Consider the following 23,971-nt stretch of genomic DNA (forward strand, 5'->3'; position numbering starts at 1 on the left):
CCTGTAATCCCAGCTACTTGGGAGGCTGAGACAGGAGAATTGCTTAAACCCGGGAGGCAGAAGTTGCAGTGAGCTGAGATCACACCACTGCACTCCAGCCTGGGTGACAGAGCAAGACTTCGTCTCAAAAAAAAAGGGAAAAGAAAATGTTTCCTACAGACGTCAATAAGCCTGCTTTAATTTAGTAAACCTAGTTTGAGTGGATATGTATTTGAATGATATAACTGCATTTCTTTACATATATTATCTAACATATAAATATACTATATATGTATTAGTATATTATTATACTTCAGCTCAATGAATGAGCTCTGACTTTACTGTATAATTAAGCAGAGCATGTAGAATAAAGCCATGAAATAAACTCCAATCACAAAAACACATGTAAAGTTTTGCACATTGGCACCAGACATGATTTAATTGGAAATTCTTTTTATTCTATTTTCAAATCATAAGTGCTTTTTAAAAAAGTCTAACATGTCTTTTTAGTACCATACACTTAAAATGAACAAAATACACGTAGCGTTTTCTAAAAAGTTGCTCTAAAAGTTAAATACCACTGTATGGGGACCATAGTGACACAATTTCATAACCTCAGAGAAATGCAGCCCTTAGAGGCAGTTCAAGCAAATGAGTGTGGGAAAGAGTGGTGGCTTTTGCCTGTGGCACTCTACATATACTCCCTTAGATTGGGGTATGCTCATAGCCAGTGAAAAGACAAATAGTTTCAGAACAGTGTGTGAACTTTCTTTAAAAGTGACCAGAAAATCCAGTAGTCAGAAAGCTACTTACTGTGTGTTTCCATTTGCTCTGAGAGAAGTGCTGAAAAGGTTGGCTGTCCTCTTTTTGTTTCTACCATCCATATTCTATCACCCTACTATATACTTACTTATTCATTGTACTCATAAGATTGTCACTGGTTCTGCAAAAATTGTTTTAGAGAGTCTCTCATCACCACCCTCACCATTCCCATTATTGGGGAAAAACCTTAGAAATCCAAGATAAAGGAGGGGGTTGAAGTAGGAAGTTATCTGAGTGCAAACAGGGAAGTTAGCAGGGTCTCTGTGCACAATTTAGAAGAAGAAAGGTTAGGAGAAACATTTGTCAAGCAAGGCTACCTACACATGGGACCAAGGAAGAGGACTGAAGCTATTCTTCCACCAACCTGTGTGTGTCAAACTGATTCCCCAGTCACACCCCCTCTCTCACATACAACTTTCATATTTATATACTTATTCAGTCCATCAAATGTAGATACAGAGACACATCAAAGCTACTTACATTCAGAAAAGTTCCCATGTATGCTTACACACACATACGCACACACAAATACATGTCTTTATAAGAAACAGACATTTACCCACAGATACCATGATACACAGGGATATGTACACTAGAATTATGAAGTTCAAATATATATGAAAGAGTTTAAGAATGGATGGGGGAGGTGTCAGCAAGTTGAGTTGGATGTGGTAGAAAGTAGGTAAGTGAGACAGAGACCAAGAGCACATGAGAAGAATGCTCAGTAGAGCCGCTATAGACTGGACTACTGGATTTCTCTTTGCTGAAGACAGAGGCTTCAAATTACTGTCTGTGTTGTGTATTGAACCACTTTTCAAAGGCAGGGATTAGGTGCATAAGGCTGTCTTCAGGGAACTAAGCCATCTCTGATTCCCTCTCTGTTCCTATGTATAAGACATTGTCCAGGCATCTTCTCTTTTTTCCCTTCCTTTCTGGAATTGGGCTCTGGGCTCCATTTCTCTGGGTTATTCTTCATTTTCTGCTGCAAATACATCTCTGAGTGCCAACAATCTTTATTAAATGTGACTTCAAGTGTTAATTCAGTAATTCTTAAATATTCACACTGCACTTGCATTTTTTGATATTTCACCAAAGTGAGAGAGGCATTACGTGTGCAGACTCAGAGAAGGCAATAGTAGAGACAATGCTTCTACACAAAAAGAATTTTATCACTCAGTGTGAGGCAACCTGTGAGTAAGGAAGAAAACCATGATCCAGTACTCTCTTTTCCTAAGAGTAGGCACTTAGAATAGGTATTTCCAATTTATAGCAGCATAAACATCTAACAATTTAGAGTTTACTCATTTGAAATAATGTCCCAAAGTACTCACCACTCATATACACAATAAAATCACAAATAAGAAAATCCAAACTTTAGGAATAAGTTATTATTAACACTTGCTCCCCAAACAGGAGTCAGAAAACTATGTTGGTAACAGATCTAGGGAATAAAAACCCATGCAAACTTTTATGAATGATGAAAGAAATAAAGCCAATCATGACAGCCCTGGTTGAGCATATGCCCTGGAGGTGAGGCTCCAGGTAAGTGTTCACTTCTTCTAAAGCAGTTAGTTTATTGAAAAAGTTCTCTCTTCTTGGGAAGGATATGACAGAAAGGGGCAGGGTCGGAGTGATCAGGCAATAACATTTCAGTTCCATGCACAATCAATGGAGGCAGGGACAAGCTGTCAAAAGGCTCCCAGAAGCCAGGAATCAAAGCCCTCATTGCATGGCACAGATGCTGTGGGGCAGGAACTCCTGCACGTAGGTGGCAGCTGCCTTGGAGAGGTAGGTCATGGTGCCAAACCTGCCACTGGGTGCACTGTCATACAGAAGAGTACAGATGCCAGATGCGGGGTCCTTTTTCAACATGATATCATCTGCGCCAAGGGTTTTCTGTTTGGTTTTTAAGGGTAGAAGAACACAGGGGAAAGGAAAAATTACTAATCCTACTAAGTAAATTCCTGATTAATATAATTCAGAACCTCTTCCCCAGCACCAATTAGTTGGGCCCTAGGCTGTTCATCTGGGAAGAAATAGGATTATAGACAAAAGGGTGAATATGAGTTTGTATACAGGCATTTTTCAGTAGGTCCCAAATCATGCAAATTATTTAAAAATTATTAATTGTTTAGAATTTTCCCCATTACAATCAATGTCTAAAAGTTAAATATAATCATTAATCAATTGAGTCATACCTGTTAATAGACAAATGTTAACACAAAGTACCTTAGTAGAGCTTTAGTTTGACTCCTTCTAGTACTACTAATTTCAGCTGTCATTCTTTTATCCCGTATTTGATCACAATTACTTTCTAAGGCAACTTAATTCAAACAGACTGTAAGTTTTCTGAGGCTAGAGGTATATGCCTAAAAGGGATCACATTTTTAGATACATGGACTGACAGCAATCCAGAATATTTAAAATTAGAACAGTCCTAGAAAACCCTGGATACTTTTCGTTGGTATCTCCTCCCAGTGGCTAATAGAATGAAAACACCTATTATATGTTCTGAAAATTTTCTTATTGCCATCAGTGCCTGTCCTTCACTTATGTGCTCCTTCTGTTAATATAGGAAACATTTGGGATATTTTCAACAAACAGTTTGTATTTTTGAATGTGGATAATTTCCTGGAAGAAGATTTACTAAGAAAAATTTTTAAATGTAGAAATAAAAATTTCACTTTCTTATTTTCCTATAGGTGAGTAGCAAAAGCAAAGCAAAACCAAAACCAAATCTCTTTTCCTTAATAGTTCAGAAAGGATATGCCATCCGATAGTTTTTTATTAAGTCCTTAAAGCTACAAAAGGCACTGTGATCAGAAATTTGAAATATGATGCTAATGCTATGCTTCAGGGCCTTTCAGGGAAAAGCATAAAACCTCCTGAGTTCCAGGCAACTTTACCCTCTATCACAAACCACATGGTGAAAGACAGAGGTCTTTTTGCAGCCTACTTCTTTTGTAAACAGAGCCCAGACTCACTCACTACAAAGGGGACCCACAAAAGAGCTATGAGGAAGAAGGCACAAGAAAGTGACCATGGTTCCTCAAAGACCTCTGAATGTTATCAGGTTAGAGTAAAAACATTTCTCTATTGAGAAAAGAACCAGTTTGCCTACCTGTTCTTGAAGAAACAAGTCATTGGCAATATGCACTATTTTTTCCACAGCAATGATGCTTCCAATGCTATGAATTTCAATATCTGCCAGCATGGTGAGGACAAGGATCGCTTCAACCAGCAGTTGGCGGTACTCTGGCTGAGGTACACGATTCAGGACAGACTCCACATGAACAGAGAATTTAATCTCACCTGGAGTCATCTGTGTTGGAGAAAAAGAAAAGCACTTCCTAAGAGTCCATCATCAAGGAGACATCAATCACCTACTCTGAAAGGCAGAAAAAACACTGTAGCCATGAGCATTGATTCAGCCCTCTTCAAAATAATTGAGTTAGTAAACTTTCAATCTGGAAGGCAATCTGGCAATGCATAATAAGAGCCATAAGAGTGTCCATGCCCTCTAACTCATAATCCTGTTTCTGAGAGTTCATCCTAAGAGAGTAATTCAAAAGAGGAAGAAAGCTTCATATAGAAGTGTACTTAACAGTAGCCTTAGTCACAAGTGTAAAACTAGAGGTAAGCTAAACCTAGGAATGGTATATCATGGCATAGCAACTTCATGAGTTTTTATATGACTGTTTATTAAAATCTGATGACTGTAAATAAAGGAAAAACTGAGGTTAAACTTAAAATTGTAGGTATAATATATGACAATTAGAATTATGTAAAACATCCATATACTATTAGATTAAAAAGGGCATTAAGAAATGTAAAGTTATTTTAGGGTGAAGGGGATTGAGAAGTAAGTTTTGGTAAACTTGTATTGAGTATACACTCTAGGGAAGCAATGTAGGTCTTATGTTTGTTAGTTACTAGTTATGTAACCTTAGACAATCTCTAAATTTGTTTCCTTACCCATAAATTAGTAATGATAATCCCTTCTTTACCTATTTTACATAGTGGCATTTATGATCAAATTTAAAAATGTGAAAATAATGTTTGAAGACTCTTAAAGGTACTATTCAGGTATGTGTTATTAATTATATGAACATTTCACTCTTGATTAAAGGTAGAGAAAAGACAAATGGGAGATGTAGTGTTCTTGATTAGAGAAAAGGCCTGTAGGCAATAGTGAAGCCCTGAAGCATAGCATTAGCTTTCTGTACCTGTCCCCCAAGATGCTATCTGCAACAACCGCAGTGTTTTGGGGAACTTTCTACTATTGAATCTTACTACTTCAAGCATGCTAACACTAGCTCCTTTATTGGCTTTGTAAAAAAGTTAGCTTTTATCATCTCTGAGTGATTTGGACAAAAAGGAAACTTTAAAAGGATCTGATAATCTATGTCTGGGGTTCATGTCTCATCCCTGGAGATTCTAATCTACTAAATTGGAAGTGGGAACCCAGGTTACTGCAACATATAGTTGTTGCCAACAACCACTGGTTTATGCTCTAGTGGTCTACAAACATCCTACTAGAGAAAGGCAGAAATGAGAAGGATGAGGAATATGGGAAGTCATGCATTCTTAGATTTCAATCCCTCTGCATTCTCTAACCCCCGCAATACTCACATAATCCAGCCTAACTTAATCAACCATTAAAAGAGGCTGTCCTTATATAAAGTAATCCATAATTATTCTATAATGTTCTCAATTTTTTAAAAAAATTCTCCTTTCTTCAAATGCATTTCATGTTTTGTTGATTTATAAAAGCATAGGTCTGTTACTTTGAAAAGTAAGTGATCACTGGGATACTTTAGCCAGAAAAGTTATCAGTCACAAATATATACAAGACACTCTTACCTCTCTAGTGGTAGAAGAAGGAAGAACAAATCCTTCCACAGAAAGCCCGTGACACTGCAAAACAGAAAAAAACCCGTATCACCAAGGACAGACTAACATCAGGGAGGCTATAAGGAGACACCATGTTTCTAAGTGTGCTTCATGTGGTATATGCTGAGTAATCATAGGCCAGCAAGGGGCTCTGCAGTCCAACTGCCCTTGCCATGGGGTTGTGATTCCTAACTGCCAAGATACAAAATTGGACTATAGGAGACCTAAGGTTCATCCTCTGCTTAGGGGAATGGAATGGGTAGGGAAGCTCTACCTTTTGGGATAGACTAGTCCCAAATATTCAGAGACTATCTAGAAAGATACCATACTAGGTCTCAGGTCCATCACAAACAGGCCTTTGAAAAAATTTTTAGGCTGCAGGAAAAAAGACATGCACTTATTTATTTACTTATTTTTTAGTGAGCAAATTTTTTATTTACATACTATAAGCAGATACATTCTTACATAATTTCCAAAAATGTGTAAGAAATTACTATAAGTTGTTAATTAACCAAAATACTATAAAAATCAAGGGATTTTAGATAATTCACTTTGTTGTATTCTTAGTACAAATGGTACACACCTGATTTGAAACATATAAAAAGTATAAACTACAGCAGTCTGAATTGCAAGTATTAATTTCATGGCACTCCAACAACTAAAAAATTTATTTAATCTAATATGTATTCTTATCATAAAATTCTATAAGAATTTTTCAAGAGAGATCCAAGATGGCCGATTGCTAGCAGCTCAGGAGTGTAGCTCCCAGTGAAAGCACACAGAACAAGAGGACGCCACACTTTCAGATGAATTTTTGTTGCTCACGGACCAGGAGATTCCCAGCGGAGGAGCCCTGCAGGTCGCCAGCACAACTCTTGTGGCCAGCATGGCGGTTTTGCTGGTGCCTCGGCACAGTGGTCCTCGGTGCAGAGTAAACAGGACTGGGTCCCCTTTTGGTCAACATTTGGAGCTCCAGGAAGGCAGAGTCGCCCATTCAGCTGATTGAAAAAGGGACTCAAGACGGAAGCCAGACTGGAGATTCCCGGACAGAAAAGCACCATGAAGCTTAATGCCGCTGTTTTGGCTGGCACAGTGGGTTGCTCAGATTCCGGCTCTGGGAATCAACAAGTTGGACGTCCACTCAGAGACCTAATTTGAAAGTCGGTAATTACAAAGACAACAGGTGGATAAATTTACACTGATGGGAAGAAACCAGCATAAAAAGGCTGAGAATACCCAAAATCAGAATGCCTCTCCCTCTGCAGGGGATCACAGTTCCTTATCAACAGGGGAACAAGACCTGATGGGGAACAAGTGCATTCCATTAACAGATTTAGGCTTCAGAAGGTGGATAATAAGAAACTTCTGTGAGTTAAAATAACATGTTCTAGCCCAATGTAAAGAAACTAAGAACCTTGAAAAAAGCTTTGATGAAATCCTAACGAGAATAGACAATTTATAAAGGAATATAAGTGAATTAATGGAACTGAAGAATACAATACAAGAACTCCACGAAGTATGCACAGGTTTTAACAATCGAATTGATCAAGCAGAAGAAAGGATATAAGAGGGCGAAGACCAACTTAGCGAAATGAAACGAGAAGACAAGATTAGAGACAAAAGAGTAAAAAGGAATGAGCAAAGTCTCCAAGAAATACGGGACTATGTGAAAAGACCTAATTTAAGTTTGATAGGTGTATCTGAATGTCATGAAGAGAATGAATCCAAGCTGGAAAATATTCTTCAGGATATTATTCAGGAAAACTTTCCTAACCTAGTAAGGCAGGACAATACTCAACTCCAGGTAATACAGAGAACACCACAAAGATATTCCTCAAGTAGAGCAACCCCAAGACACATAATCGTTAGATTCACCAGGGTTGAAATAAAGGAGAAAATTCTAAGGGCAGCTAGAGAGAAAGGTCAGGTTACCTATAGAGGGAAGCCTATCAGACTCACAGCAGATCTCTCAGCAGAAACCCTACAAACCAGAAGAGAGTGGGAGTCAATATTCAATATCCTCAAAGAAAAGAATTTTCAACCCAGAATCTCATATCCAGCCAAACTAAGCTTCATAAATGAAGGAAAAATTAAATTTTTCATGAATAAGCAAGCACTCAGAGATTTCGTCACCACCAGGTGTGCTTTACAAGAGCTTTTGAAAGAAGCATTACACACAGAAAGGAACAACCAGTATCAGTCATCCCAAAAACTTACCAAAAGGTAAAGAGTATCTCCATAATGAAGAATCTATATCAACTAATGGGCAAAATAGCCAGATGGCATTAAATGGCAATATTAAACTCACAAATATCAATATTAATCCTAAATTTAAATGGATTAAATGCCCCAAGCAAAGACACAGACAGGCAAATTGAATAAAAAGTCAAAACCCATTGGTACACTGTATCCAGATCCATCTCATAAGCAAAGACACACAAAGACTCAAAACAAAGGATTGGAGGAAGACTCACCAATCAAATGGAGAGAAAAAAAGAAAAACCACACAGGAGTTGTAACTTTCGTCTCTGACAAAATAGACTTTAATAGTAACAAAGACTAAAAGAAACAAAGAAGGACATTACATAATGGTAAAAGCATTGATGCAACAACAGGAGTCAATGATCATAATTATATATGCACCCAATATAGGAGCACCCAGATACATAAGACAAGTTGTTAATGACTTATAAAGAGAATTGGACTCCCACACAATAATGGTGGGAGACTCTGACACCACATTGTTAATATTCAAGGGATCAACGAAATAGAAAATTAACAGGGACATCTATGATTTGAACTCAGACCTGGAACAAGTAAACTCAGTGAATATTTATAGAATTCTTCACCCGAGATCCATAGAACATACATTTTTCTCAGTATCACATTACACCTATTTTGAAAGTGACCACATATTGGAATAAATCACTCTTCAGCATTTGCATGGCATTTCACAGACTTAAATGAAATATTGGTTGGCTGTTTGTTATTTTCTTCCCTTATTCCTTCCTGTCTCAGCTGTTAAGTACAATTATTGGCATAAAAGAGGTTTTTAATACCTATTTTTAGATTGCATTCCAGCCTGGGCAATAGAGCAAGACTCCTGTTCTCCCTCCCCCTTTCTCTTTCTCTTTCTTTCTTTCATAAAAAAAAAAAGAATTTTTCATCTGTGGATGTAGAGTTTGGGTCACTTTTAAGAGATGGCAACTATGTATTCTGCCATGTTATAATTGATTAATAAAAAGGATGTATATAAAAAAACTTTACAGACTTTAAACAGTATTCAAATAAATCAAATTTGTCATTCCTAGCACAGCAATACTTTTAGAATTTTAAAGTCATTTATAGAACTGGCTATTGTTCCTTATTACATTATTCAACAAAACTGTTACTGGTTATAACTCTAAATATCTTTATAATGATGCTTTCAGAAATTTTCAATACTGTATATTGTATATTGTATATCAGAGATATTGGCTTATGAATGATTCAAAATAACGTATTTTCATTTAAACTTTAAGTGCTTTCCATTGAACTTGAAGTCTTAATTTGAAAATGAAATCAAGACATGTATTTATCAGGTGTGTACCATTACTACATTTTCTAGTTAAATGTCCCATCCCGAGAGGAGGACTCAAGATGGCACTGTGAGAACAACCCAGGATTGGAGATTTCGTTGAATACGCAAAGAGGTGAGTCGGAGCTGCATTTCCAGACTGATCTTTGTTGCCCATAGAACGGGGAAACTCCCAAGCATAAAAAAGACATGGGATGCCAGGCAGTAGGTCTGCCTGGCGAAGCCGGAAGCCCGGGCGGCGGCGGCCGCCCTACCCAGCAATCCCCACAGGGCGCGCTTGCTTGTCCAGGTGCCCTGTTGAACCAGCAACCTGAGACTTGAGAGGGCTGGACTTGAGACTGAACGAGACTTGGATAGTAGGCCAGCCCAGGGGATTGCAGGGACAGATCGTTTGGGGTACCCAGTGGGATGAACAAAACTGCGATTTCAAACTATCCTGAGCAGACGGTCCGAGACGCTCTGTGGGGGAGGGGTGTCCACCACTACCAAGGCAACCCGCCCCAACTGAGATACACGCCCACTGCTGACGTAGCCAGCCATTGCCGAGGAAACCCGTCCCTACTGAGATACACGCCCACTGCTGACACAGCCTTCCATTGCCGAGGCAACCCGTCCCTACTGAGATACACGCCCACTGCTGACGCAGCCTGCCGTTGCCGAGGCAACACGCTACAATGAAGAGACTCCGCCGCAGGGCGTGGCGGAGACCACAGCAGAGCCTGCAGGAACAGGGCGAATCACACAACAGCAGGGCCGAGCCTCGGCAGCCAAACAGTGGCTAGTCTGCCTTCTAGCTGGGCAGGACACCTCAACGAACATCGAAAAATAAAGCCCGAACCCCCCAACACAGAGCATTTGAGAAAAAAAGGGGTTTTTTAATGAGCTGTGTTGCAGCAGAATCAAACATAGCAGCCTAACAGCCCTGAATGAACAACAGAGCTCACAGCTCAGCAATTGAGCTCCAAAAAGTACAGACTGTCTCCTCAAGCAGCTCCCTGACCCCTCTATATCCAAAAGACTGACATTTGGCAGGCATCATCCTGGGACAAAGATAGCAGAAAAAGAAACGGGTAGCATCCCTCACTGTGCCACAGTTGCTAGAGGTGCACCCCAGACAAGCAGGGCCTGGAGTGGACCTCAGCAGTCGTACAGCGAAGGGGCTAGGCTGGTAGAAGAAAACCAAGTAACAGAAATACTTCATCATCAACAATCTGGGTGTCCACTCAGAGACCCAATTGAAAAGTCAGCAACTACGCAGACGACAAGCGGATAAACCCACAAAGATGGGAAGAAACCAGCGAAAAAAGGAGGAAAACACCCGAAACCAGAACAGCTCGCCTCCTAGAAAGGACCAAAACTCCTCACCAGCAAGGGAGCAAAGCTGGACGGAGAATGACTGTGACGAAATGACAGAATTAGACTTCAGAAGGTGGATAATGAGAAACTTTTGTGAGCTAAAAGAACATGTATTAAATCAATGCAAAGAAACTAAGGAACTTAAAAAAACATATGAGGAAATGATAACAAGAATGGATAACTTAGAGAGGAATATGAATGAATTAAAGGAGCTGAAAAACACAATACGAGAACTTCGCAAAGCATGCACAAGTTTCAATAGCCGAATTGACCAAGCAGAAGAAAGAATATCTGAAGTCGAAGACCAACTCAATGAAATAAAATGAGAAACCAAGATTAGAGAAAAAAGCGCAAAAAGGAATGAACAAAGTCTCCAAGAAATGTGGGACTATGTGAAAAGACCTAACCTACGTTTGATAGGTGTACCAGAAGGGGATGAAGAGAATGAATCCAAGCTGGAAAATACTCTTCAGGACATCATCCAGGAAAACATCCCCCACCTAGCAAGACAGGCCAACACTCAAATGCAGGAAATACAGAGAACACCACAAAGATATTCTGCAAGAAGAGCAACTCCAAGGCACATAATCGTCAGATTCAACAAGGTTGAAAGAAAGGAGAAAATACTAAGGGCAGCCAGAGAGAAAGGTCGAGTTACCCACAAAGGGAAGCCCATCAGACTCACAGCAGATCTCTCGGCAGAAACACTACAAGCCAGAAGAGAGTGGGGGCCAATATTCAACATTCTTCAAGAAAAGAACTTTCAACCCAGAATTTCATATCCAGCCAAACTGAGCTTCAGAAGTGAAGGAAAAATAAAATCCTTTGCGAACAAGCAAGTACTCAGAGATTTTGTCACCACCAGGCCTGCTTTACAAGAGCTCCTAAAAGAGGCACTACACATAGAAAGGATCAACCAGTACCAGCCATTCCAAAATCACACTGAATGCTAAAGAGCATCAACATAATGAAGAATCTACAACAACTAACAGGCAAAACAGCCACTTAGCATCAAAATGGCAGTATCAAATTCACATATAACAATATTAACCCTAAATGTAAATGGACTAAATGCACCAATCAAAAGATACAGACTGGCAAATTGGATAAAAATCCAAAACCCATCAGTGTGCTGTATCCAGGAAACCCATCTCACATGCAAGGATACACAAAGGCTCAAAATAAAGGGATGGAGGAAGATTTACCAAGCAAATGGAAAGCAAAAAAAAGCAGGAGTTGCAATTCTCATCTCTGATAAAATAGACTTTAAAGCAACAAAGATCAAAAGAGACAAAGAAGGCCATTACATAATGGTAAAAGGAGCAATACAACAAGAAGAGCTAACGATCCTAAACATATATGGACCCAATGCAGGAGCACCCAGATACATAAGGCAAGTTCTTAATGACTTACAAAGAGACTTAGACTCCCGCACAATAATAGTGGGAGACTTTAACACTCCACTGTCAATATTAGACAGATCAACCAGACAGAAAATCAACAAGGATATCCAGGGCTTGAACTCAGACCTGGAGCAAGCAAACCTGATAGACATTTACAGAACTCTCCACCCCAAATCCACAGAATATACATTCTTCTGAGCACCACATCACACCTACTCTAAAATTGACCACATAATTGGAAGTAAAGCACTCCTCAGCAAATGCAAAACAACTGAAATCATAACAAACAGCCTCTCAGACCATAGTGCAATCAAGTTGCAGAAACCAACCCAGAGCCGCACAGCTTTATGGAAACTGAACAACTGGCTCTTCAATGTTGACTGGGTAAACAATGAAATGAAGTCAGAAATAAAGAAGTTCTTCGAAACCAATGAGAACGAAGACACAACATGCCAGAACCTCTGGGACACATTTAAAGCAGTCTCTAGAGGAAAGTATATAGCAATAAGTGCCCATATGAGGAGAATGGAAAGATCCAAAATTGACACCCTATCATCAAAATTGAAAGAGCTAGAGGAGCAAGATCAAAAAAACTCAAAACCCAGCAGAAGACAAGAAATAACTAAGATCAGAGCTGAACTGAAGGAGATTGAGACACGAAAAACCCTTCAAAAAATCAATAAATCCAAGAGCTGGTTTTTTTAAAAGATCAACAAAATAGACAGACCACTAGCCAGACTGATTAAAAAGAAAAGAGAGAACAACCAAATGGATGTAATAAAAAATGATAAAGGGGAAATCACCACAGATTCCACAGAAATTCAAACCATCATCAGAGAATATTACAAACAACTCTAGGCACATAAACTAGTAAACCTGGAAGAAATGGATAAATTCCTGGACTCCTGTGTCCTCCCAAGCCTAAACCAGGAGGAAGCTGAAACTATGAATAGACCAATAACAAGGTCAGAAGTCGAGGCAGCAATTAAGAGCATACCACACAAAAAAACCCCAGGTCCAGACGGGTTTCACAGCCGAATTCTACCAGACACACAAAGAGGAGCTGGTACCATTCCTTCTAAAACTATTTCAAACAATCCAAAAAGAGGGAATACTTCCCAAATTATTTTACGAGACCAACATCATTCTGATACCAAAACCCGGCAGAGACCCAACAAGAAAAGAAAACTTCAGGCCAATATCCATGATGAACATAGATGCAAAAATCTTCAATAAAATATTGGCAAGCCGAATGCAGCAGCAAATCAAAAAACTTATTCACCATGATCAAGTAGGAGTCATCCCAGGGATGCAAGGCTGGTTCAACATACGGAAGTCTATCAACGTAATTCACCACATAAACAGAATCAAAAACAAAAACCACATGATTATCTCAATTGACGCAGAGAAGGCATTTGACAAAATTCAACAGCCCTTTATGCTAAAAACCCTCAATCAACTCGGTATCGATGGAACGTATCTCAAAGTAATAAAAGCTATTTACGACAAACCAACAGCCAATATCATACTGAATGGGCAAAAACTGGAAGCATTCCCTTTGAAATCTGGCACTAGACAAGGATGCCCTCTTTCACCACTCCTATTCAATATAGTTCTAGAAGTTCTAGCCAGAGCAATCAGGCAAGAAAAAGAAATAAAGGGTATTCAAATAGGAAAGGTGGAAGCCAAATTGTCTGTATTTGCAGACAACATGATAGTATACCTAGAAGACCCCATCACCTCAGCCCAAAAACTCCTGAAACTGATAAGCAACTTCAGCAAAGTCTCAGGATATAAAATCAATGTGCAAAAATCACAAGCATTCGTCTACACCAATAACAGACTTAAAGAAAGCCAAATCAAGAACGAACTGCCATTCACAATTGCTACAAAAAGAATAAAATACCTAGGAATATAACTCACAAGGAACGTAAGGGACCTCTTCAAGGAGAACTACAAACCACTGCTCAATGAAATCAGAGAGGACACAAACAGATGGAGAAACATTCCATGTTCATGGTTAGGAAGAATTAATATCGTGAAAATGGCTATACTGCCCAAAGTAATTTACAGAATCAACGCTATCCCCATCAAGCTACCATTGACTTTCTTCACAGAACTGGAAAAAACCACCATGAACTTCATATGGAACCAAAAGAGAGCCCGCATAGCCAAGTCAATTCTAAGCAAAAAGAACACAGCGGGGGGCATCAGACTACCGGATTTCAAACTATACTACAAGGCTACAGTAATCAAAACAGCATGGTACTGGTACCAAAACAGAGATATAGACCAATGGAACAAAACAGAGGCACCGGAGGCAACACAACATATCTACAACTATACAATCTTTGATAAACCTGACAAAAACAAGTAAGGGGGAAAGGATTCCCTGTTTAACAAATGGTGTTGGGAAAACTGGCTAGCCATGTGCAGAAAGCAGAAACTGGACCCCTTCCTGACACCTTACACGAAAATTAACTCCAGATGGATTAAAGACTTAAACATGAGACTTGGCACGATAAAAATCCTAGAAGGAAATCTAGGCAAAACTATTTAGGACATAGGAGTAGGCAAGGACTTCATGAACAAAACACCAAAAGCATTGGCAACAAAAGCAAAAATAGACAAATGGGACCTAATGAAACTCCACAGCTTCTGCACAGCAAAAGAAACAGTCACTAGAGTGAATCGGCAACCAACAGAATGGGAAAAAATCTTCGCAGTCTACCCATCTGACAAAGGGCTGATATCTAGAATTTACAAAGAACTCAAACAGATTTACAGGAAAAAAACAAACAAGCCCATTCAAAAGTGGGCAAAGGATATGAACAGACACTTTACGAAAGAAGACATATATGAGGCCAACAATCATATGAAAAAATGCTCATCGTCACTGGTCATCAGAGAGATGCAAATCAAAACCACATTGAGATACCATCTCACGCCAGTTAGAATGGCGATCATTAAAAAATCTGGAGACAACAGATGCTGGAGAGGATGTGGAGAAAAAGGAACACTTTTACACTGTTGGTGGGAGTGTAAATTAGTTCAACCATTGTGGAAGACAGTGTGGCGATTCCTCAAGGCCTTAGAAATAGAAATTCCATTTGACCCAGCAATCCCATTACTGGGTATATATCCAAAAGACTCTAAATCGTTCTACTATAAGGACACATGTACACCAATGTTCATTGCAGCACTGTTTACAATAGCAAAGACCTGGAATCAACCAAAATGCCCACTGATAATAGACTGGATTGGAAAAATGTGGCACATATACACCATGGAATATTATGCAGCAATCAGAAATGATGAGTTTGTGTCATTTGTAGGGACATGGATGAATCTGGAGAACGTCATCCTCAGCAAACTGACACAAGAACCGAAAATGAAACACTGCATATTCTCACTCATAGGCGGGTGATGAAAAATGAGAACACATGAACACAGAAAGGGGAGTACTAAACACTGGGGTCTATTGGGGGGAAAAGGGGAGGGCCAGTGGGAGGGGAAGGTGGGGAGGGATAGCCTGGGGAGAAATGCCAAATGTGGGTTAAGGGGAGAAGGAAAGAAAAGCACACTGCTATGTGTGTTCCTATGGAACTGTCTTACATGCTCTGCTCATGTACCCCAAAACCTAAAATCCAATAAAAAATTAGAAAAAAAAAGAAAAAAAGAAAAAAAAATAAATGTCCCATCCCCCCATACTCTTATCCTGCTCTGTTTTTTCTATAGTACTTATCATTTTTTAACATTCTAGATACTTCACTTATTTACTATTTATTATTTATCATTTGTTTCTCCCTAGTAGAATACAAGTTCCATGAGGATGAAGACTACTGTTGTTCTTTGCTGTATGAGCACATAGAACATTGCCATAATCCATGCATAACTGAAGAGATAAAATAATATTTGTCACCATTGTGCTATAGAAGTTAGTTGCAAAAAAAGCAAGTTCTTGGTACTCTTCAAAAGGAAGACTGACAGAGGCCATAGTCTGAGGAATCGACTTTCACCTTTCCAAGAGATCACCTGATTCTGTCCTTGGAAGAATATCAGTGCCCAGAGGGTAAAAAAACATAACTAAAGGGTCTAAAGTCCAGGATGAAGTTATCTTCAGTTCCTTATTAAAGCCAATGATGCAGAAAGCCACACCTAAGAGACTGAATGAAACCTATGCATGAGGACAATAGTCTTCTTGGCCCTCTGAAACTTTCACCATCATAATAGTGTGACATGCTCTTAAATGTCTTTGGCCAAATAGGCCTTCAGATGAAAAGAAACAATGCTCACATCGAAGAGTCTCTGAACTATTACCATGTTTATGACTTTACATTTATTTGGTAGTTTTTATTCAAGAAAAAATATAAGTAAGAGCTCCTTGCACAAACTCCTCAAGTGCTGCACTTGTTTTACTCTACTGATACTTGGTTATGAATAGCACAGTGCTACAAATAACATTTACAGTCCTCAACAGCTACAAAGAAAGTTAGCTCTTTAGTACCAAGTTAATTTGATTAGCAGCAAATGTATCACAATATCCCACAATATCCAACTATGGCCAAAAGCAGAGAAGTGATGATTTTAAAAGTTCAATTCAGAAACAAGACTACAGCAACAATAACAGAAAGATACTAAATTATTAATAATGCCACCACAACAAATCAACTGTTTCATTTTTATGTTTTCTTTTTGGTTTTGTCTGAGTTATGACTTTTACATAATTGGAGTGATTATGTTACAGTCATGTCATATCTCAGTCAAGGAGACTGAGAATTTCAAGGGGGAAAAATAAGACATCAACAATGTATTATGCTCACCTTCTGCAAAACTTTCCATACTTTTTGATAAAATCCAATTGGGACTCTATTCAGTGCCCCATCCAGCCTTCTTCGGCGTTGCCATTGACCTTGACGACTATCTTTAGATGACTGTTGATCATATGCACTAAGAAAGGACCCACTACTTGGAGTCATAGAGGTTCCAGGTGACTTGAAAGAAGGGAGGAAAGAACATAAATCAAAAGTTATCTCTGTTTCTATGATAAAGTCTTTGAACTTTATAGTGAACAATAAACATACTCTGCAGAACTATAAACCAAATAAATATTAAGTGGAGCAGCCAAGAAAAAGAAGTTATAGTGAAGCTAGTAGACATATGTAGCTAGTAGTGCCGTATGTGGATACAGTCCTTTTTGAAAGCAATCTAGTGATACATGAGAAGAGCCATAAAAATACTGATGATGTGGTATATTCTTAGCTGTTTCTTTACCTGATTATCTCTGTTAAACTTATAGCTGGTCTATGGTTTAATTTGTTGCTCTCATGGGCCATAAGACAAACCATAATAAATTTAAAACTGAAATCATACAAAGTATGTTCTCTAACCACGACATAATTAGAAGTCAATAATAGAAGGAAATTAAAGAAATTCACAAATGTGTGGAAATTAAACACCATGCTTCATTTCCTTAATGCATTTATTTAAATAATGCATTAAGGAAAAAATCACAAGCAAAATTAGAAAATAACGAATGAAAATGAAAGCACAACATAGCAAAACTTATGGGATGCAGCTAAAACAGTGATTAATGAACAATTTATGTTATAAATGCCTGTACTGAAGAAAGGATAAATATCCCAAATCAATAACCAAATTTCCATTTTAATACAGTAAAGAAAGAAGAGCAAACTAAACTGAAAGCAAGCAGAAGGAAGGAAATAATAAGGATTAGAGTGGAAAGAAATAAAATAGTCTAGAAACACAATAAAGAAAATCTATGAACCCCCAATTTTTTCCTATTAAAATATCAACAAAGTAGAAAAATCGTTAGCTAGAAGGACCAAGAAAAAAAGAGGAAATAATGACATCAATTTTGACCTTCAGAAAGAAAAAGAATTATGAGGACACAGCATCCACAGCCATATGCTGACAAAGAGACAAACTACCCAAACTAACTCAAAAAGAAACAGAACATCTTATAGACCTATAACAAACAAATATATCAAATTAGTAAGTACAAAACTTCCTACAAAGTATGGGCACTTGGCTTGTGGTGCATGGGCATATGGCTCGTGTCTGTATTCCCAGCTACTTGGGAGGCTGAGGTGGAAGGATTGCATGAGCCTAGGAGTTTCAGACTAGCTTGAGTGATATAGTTAGGCCCTGTCTCAAACAAACAAACAAACAATCGCTCTCACAGAGTAGTAAAGCCCATGCACAAATGGCTTACCTGGCTAATTGTACAAAACATTTAAAGAGGATTTGATACTAGCTCTTCACAATCTCTTCCAAAAAAGAGAAGGAAACACTTCCCAACTCATTCTATGAGGCTAATATTACTCAGATACCAAAATCAGACAAAGACGTCACCAGAAAACTACTGTTCAATATCATTTATGAATATAGATGCAAAAATCCTCAATGAAATACCAGAAAATCAAACTCAGTGATATATTAAAAGGATTATATAACATGATGAAGTGGGACTTATTCCAGATATTCAAGGTTGTTTTAACATCTGAACATCAATTAATGTAATAAACTACACATCAATAGAATAAAAGATAAAAAGCACATAATCTTAATAGGTGCAGAAAAAAACCCACAACAAAATTCAACACACCTTCATGATAAAAATACTCAACAAACTAGGAACTGAAGGGAACCTCCTCAATCTAATAAAAGTTTAGATTTTTTTCCTACAAAAACCCACAGCTGACATCATAATGAGTGGTTGAAGACTGATGCTTTCCCCCAAATATCAGAATAAGATAAGAATGCCACTCTCATCACTTCTGTTCAGCATTTTACAGGAAGCTTGAGCCAGGGAGATTAAGCAAGAAAAGAAATGAAGTGCATGCAGATTGGAAAGGAAGAGGTAAAACTCTATTTGCAGGTGACATGATTTTGTATATAGAAAATTCTAAGGAATTCACTTATAAGCAACTACAGCTAATAAGTGAGTTTAGTAAAGTTTCATGATAGAAGATCAATAACAAAAATCAATTATATTTTACTTGAGTAGACATTTCATCAAAGATGGTATACAAATAGCCACCATGCACATGTAAAAATGCTCAACATCACAAATCATCATGGAAATGCAAATCAAACCACAATGAGCTATCACCTCACACCTGTTAGGATGACCATGGGTAAAAAACAACAAAACAAAGATAACAAGTATTGGGGAGAATGTAAAGAAATTGGGACCCTTGTACAGTGTTGCTGGGAATGTAAAATGGTGCAGCCACTACAGAAAACATTATGAAGGTTCCTCAAAAATTAAAAATAGAACTACCATATGATTTAGCAATCCTACTTCTGGATATTTATCCAAAAGAATTGAAATCAGGATCCTGAAGAGATGTTTGCATGCCCATGTTCAATGCAGCATTATTCAAAATAGTCAAGTTATGAAAAAAAAAAACCTAAATGTCTATCAACAACTGAATGGCAAAAGAAAACATGGTATAATACATAAAATGGACTATTATTTGCCCTCTAAAAAAGAAGGAAATTTTGCAAAATATGACAATGTGGGTGAACCTGGAGGACACTATACTATGCGAAACAAGCCAGTCACAGAAGAACAAACTCTGTATGATTCCAGTTATGTAATGTATCTGAAATAGCCAAACTCATAGAAGCAGAGAGTAGAACAGTAGTTGTCAGGTGCTGGGTAGAGGGGGAAATGGGAACTTGCTATTGAATGGGTATAAAGTTGCAGTTATGTAAGATGAGGCCGGGTGCAGTGGCTCATGCCTGTCATCCCAGCACTTTGGGAGGCTGAGGTGGGTGGATCACAAGGTCAAGAGATCGAGACCATCCTGGCCAAAATGGTGAAACCCCGTTTCTACTAAAAATACAAAAAAATTAGCTGGATGTGGTGGTGCGTGCCTGTAATCCCAGTTACTCGAGAGGCTGAGTCAGAAGAATCATTTGAACCTGGGAGGCAGAGGCTACCGTGAGCTGAGATTGTGCCACTACACTCCAGCCTGGCAACAGAGTGAGACTCCATCTCAAAAAAAAAAGATGAATACTGTCTAGAGATCTACTGTACAACATTAAGCCTATAGTTAATGATACTGTATTGTACACTTAAAAATTTTTTAAAGGGTAGGTCCCATGTTAAATGTCTCACTATAATGAAAAATCGAATGTATTTGTGAACAGTAGCAATCAACAATTTTAAAATTAAGAAAACAATTCCATTTAAAATAGCATCAGGAAGAATAAAATATGTAGGAATAAATTTAACAAAAGAAGTCCAAAATAAATACTCTGAAAACTATGCAACATGTTGAAAGAAATTAAGACCTAAATAAATTGAAATACATTCCCATGTTCATGGATCAGAAGACTTAACATTGTTAAGATGGCAATATTCCAAAAACTGATCTACAGACTGAACACAATCTCTATCAACATACCAGCTGGGATTTTTGCAGAAATTGACCAGCTGATCCTAACATTCATATTAAAAAAGAAGACTGAAGTTAAAGAACCTGTACTTCCTGATTTCAAAATTTACTCTAAGGCTATCAAAAGTATAAAACTATCATCAAAACTGTGTCATATTGGTATAGTATAGACATGTAGATCGATGGAATAGAATTGGGAGTTCAAAAATAAACCGTTATATTTTGGTCAATTAATTTTCAACAAGGATGCTAAGAGACTTAAATGAGGGAAAAATATCACCTTTTCAACAAATGGTGCTGGAACAGTGACATTCACATGCAAAAGAATGAAGTTGAACTCTCTACCTTATACCACATACAAAAATTAACACCATTATGCAGAAAAGAGTTAAGGTAGTAGGCCAGAACTGCTATTGTTGGAAGGCTTGCTTACAAGGTTGGCCCTTGGCTAGCATTTAGAAACTTGGATTTTGGGAGAGTTCTCACCATTCCCAGAATTAGTAACTGGCTTACCATGACTAAACTGTACAAACACTATGGTTTATGTTGAATATCTGCTTTCTTTCTGGGAGTCCAGAGTTTTGGTACATGCCAGACAGAGGCCGTTTATGTGACCAGCCATCAACAAGAACAATGGGTGCTGAGTCTTTAATGAGCTTCCCTGGTTGGCAATATTTCAAACATCTTGTCACAACTCATTGAAGTGTGACTCCACTGAGAGTACTCTTAAAGCTTGTATCTGTTTCCCCTAGACTTTGACCAATGCATCTTAAAAAAAAATTTTTAACGAGGTATATGAGGCATTTTAAAACAGGCATAGAATGCATAATAATCACATCAGGGTAAATGGGGTATCCATTATCTCAAGCATTTATCATTTCTTTGTGTTACAAACAACCCAACCCAATTATACTTTGTTTTTTTTAATGTACAATAAATTATTGTTGACTCTAGTTACACTGTGCCCATATCTTGTATCCTTTTGCTGTTATAAACTGTAGCAGTTGAGTATGACTACATGCTGAGTCTCATGAATCCTCCTAGTGAATCATTAAATTTGAGGGTGATCTTGGGGACCCCTCCAAACATAATCATAGACCTAAATATGACAGCTAACTATATAAAACCCTTAGAACAAAAAATAGGAATAAATCTTTGTGACTTTGGGTTAGGCAAAGCCTTCTTAGATATGATACCCCAAATATCATGAGTCACAAAAGAAAAAATAGACAAACTGGACCTTGTCAAAATTTAAAACTTTTGTTGTTCAAAGAATACCATTAAGAGAGTGTAAAGATAACCCATAGGATGGGAGAAAATATTTGCAAATTACGTATCTTAAAAGGGACTTGTATCCAGGATATATAAAGAATCCTTGCAACTCAACAATAAAAAGATAAAAAAATTAAAATAGGCACCAATATTAACTGATATTTCTCTAAAGAAGATAAACAAATGGTCAACGGGTAGCAAAAAAAAAACAAAAAAAAACAAAAAAAAACCCACTCATTATTATTATCTACTAGGGAAATGCAAATCAAAACCACAAGGAGATACCAGTTCACACCCACTAGGATGGCTATAATAAAAAATATAGACAATTGTAAGGGTTGGCAAAGATGTGAAGAAATTGGAACCCTCACATATTGCTGGTGGAAATGTAAAATGGTGCAGCCCCTTTGGAAATGTCTGGCAGTTCTTCAGAATGAGAAACATAGTTACCATATAACCCAGAACTTCCACTTATAGATATATATCCAAGAGAAGTGAAAACATTTTTTCCATACAAACATTTGTACATGAAGGTTCATTGTAGAATTATTCATAGTAGCCAAAAAGTGGAAAAAATCTGGGTGTCCATCAACTGATGAATGGATAAAAAATGTGGTACATTAATGTAATAGGATATTATTCAGCAATGAAAAAAATAAACTTTTGATACATGCTAAAACATAATGAACTAAAAAAAAAACATAATGAACTTTGAAAAAATTATACTAAGTAAAGAATAAAATATATTGGGCAAAGTGGTTAACAGTTTAAATTCAGAAATAAATATAAGATAGAAGATAATAGAAATATTTTCTGAGAAAAGAACTTCTCACATCTTAATTTGGGCCAAATGTCTAAATTATCAACCAATGCAATGTGAAAGCGAAAGGAGCCCCTAAACATTTCTATTGGCAAATGACTATCACACTGATCTGCTGAATAGATGCACTGTCATTTAATTCATCTTCATTGTCTTGTTTATACTATCAAGATCCCAGGCTGTTGATTGTGAGGTCAAACCAGAAAGGGTATAGATCTGATAAAGTACAATTCAGACTGTTTTCCAAAGCCAAATATCAATCATTTTGAATTTTTAAATTTTCTTCTATACCCTTGTCCTATGTTAATGTGGATATGATAGAGTTGGCCAAGTCTTAGTTCATTACAGGGTATCTGATTATGGTTACCCAAAATACTAATATTGTTTCCAATAGTTTCTATTTTTAGTTTGGTTATTGTCTAGCCTAAATCTCTTCAGCTTGAGAGATCTGAACTCATAGGCCATTATGAGTCTTTGATTTAAACAAAATAAATTTAATTAGAGGTCAGTCTTCCTAAACTGTAAGCTTTATAAGGGCAAGGACCACATCTGTTTTGTTCATAGTGCCTGACATAAAACTGGCACTCAATTTTTACTAAATGAATTTATAATCAGAAGAATAGCTAACTCAGTGGTTTTCCAACTTAAAAATGCATCAGAATCATATAAATAAAACAGATTGCTGGGCCTTATCCCCAGTCTTTCTGACTCAGTAAGCTTAGGGTGGGACAAAGAATTTGCATTTTGCATAAGTTTCCAGTTGATGCTGTATAATACCTGGTGCACAGTAGGTATGTAATGAATTGTATTAGCTGAAAGAATAAATGAATAAACATATACTTAACCAATACTCGGTAAATTGAATATTGTTTTCTGAAGTGAAAAGAGGTTGGAGTTGAACTCCCTTCTCTATCTAATTGGGAAATAAATGAAAACATTCACCACCATATATGAAATTGCTTTATATTTATTTTAATTCTTGATTAACTTATTTTTAGTCAACCAGTATATGTCATGATTTATACAAGACCTTATTCAAAGCACATGTGAATGGCATATATGAGAAGATAACAGCAGTTACCAGAAAAGACGGTGACATCAAATCTATACCCAGGGCATGACCACCATTGGACTATGAGAAAAAAATTGAGAAAATAAAAACTTAAAAGACGTGAGGCAAGGCAATTACTTGTAGTTTTTAAAGTTATTAGTAGAGTACAAATACAGACTATTTCAGTATATAGTCAGCACATTATCATTAAAAAGCTGATGAAACAGCTTTACTCTAGAAGCCATGGCAAAGGGAAAAGAAATAAAAATACCTTAAAAATGATTTTTCCTCACAATCAGAAAAGACGGCATGCCTGAGTGATAGGGAAAAAATGGCTTAGAACAATACAAAATACCAGACAGGCAGGTG

The 23,971-nt window shown here is 37.5% G+C and overlaps 1 protein-coding gene across 8 annotated transcripts in view; it reads right to left on the reverse strand.

Annotated features, from left to right (window-relative positions):
• Positions 1–415: 415 nt before the first annotated feature.
• The window catches only part of PHKA1 (phosphorylase kinase regulatory subunit alpha 1), a 186,775-nt gene continuing 163,219 nt past the window's right edge, over positions 416–23,971 (reverse strand). For 4 of the 8 annotated variants that reach the window (XM_078362949.1, XM_078362947.1, XM_078362944.1 and 1 more), the window contains 4 exons: positions 16,854–17,024; positions 5,665–5,718; positions 3,923–4,123; positions 416–2,697 (listed from right to left, as the gene is read on the reverse strand). In XM_078362949.1, the coding sequence (XP_078219075.1) occupies positions 2,524–2,697; positions 3,923–4,123; positions 5,665–5,718; positions 16,854–17,024 (600 nt within the window). In that variant the 3' untranslated portion in view covers positions 416–2,523. Of the gene's footprint in view, positions 2,698–3,922; positions 4,124–5,664; positions 5,719–16,853; positions 17,025–23,632; positions 23,684–23,971 lie in introns of all 8 variants that reach the window. The other 4 variants (XM_078362946.1, XM_078362942.1, XM_078362950.1 and 1 more) reach the window with 2 other exon arrangements.

The sequence above is a fragment of the Callithrix jacchus genome, chromosome X, assembly GCF_049354715.1.
Source record: "Callithrix jacchus isolate 240 chromosome X, calJac240_pri, whole genome shotgun sequence".
Lineage (NCBI taxonomy): Eukaryota > Metazoa > Chordata > Mammalia > Primates > Cebidae > Callithrix > Callithrix jacchus.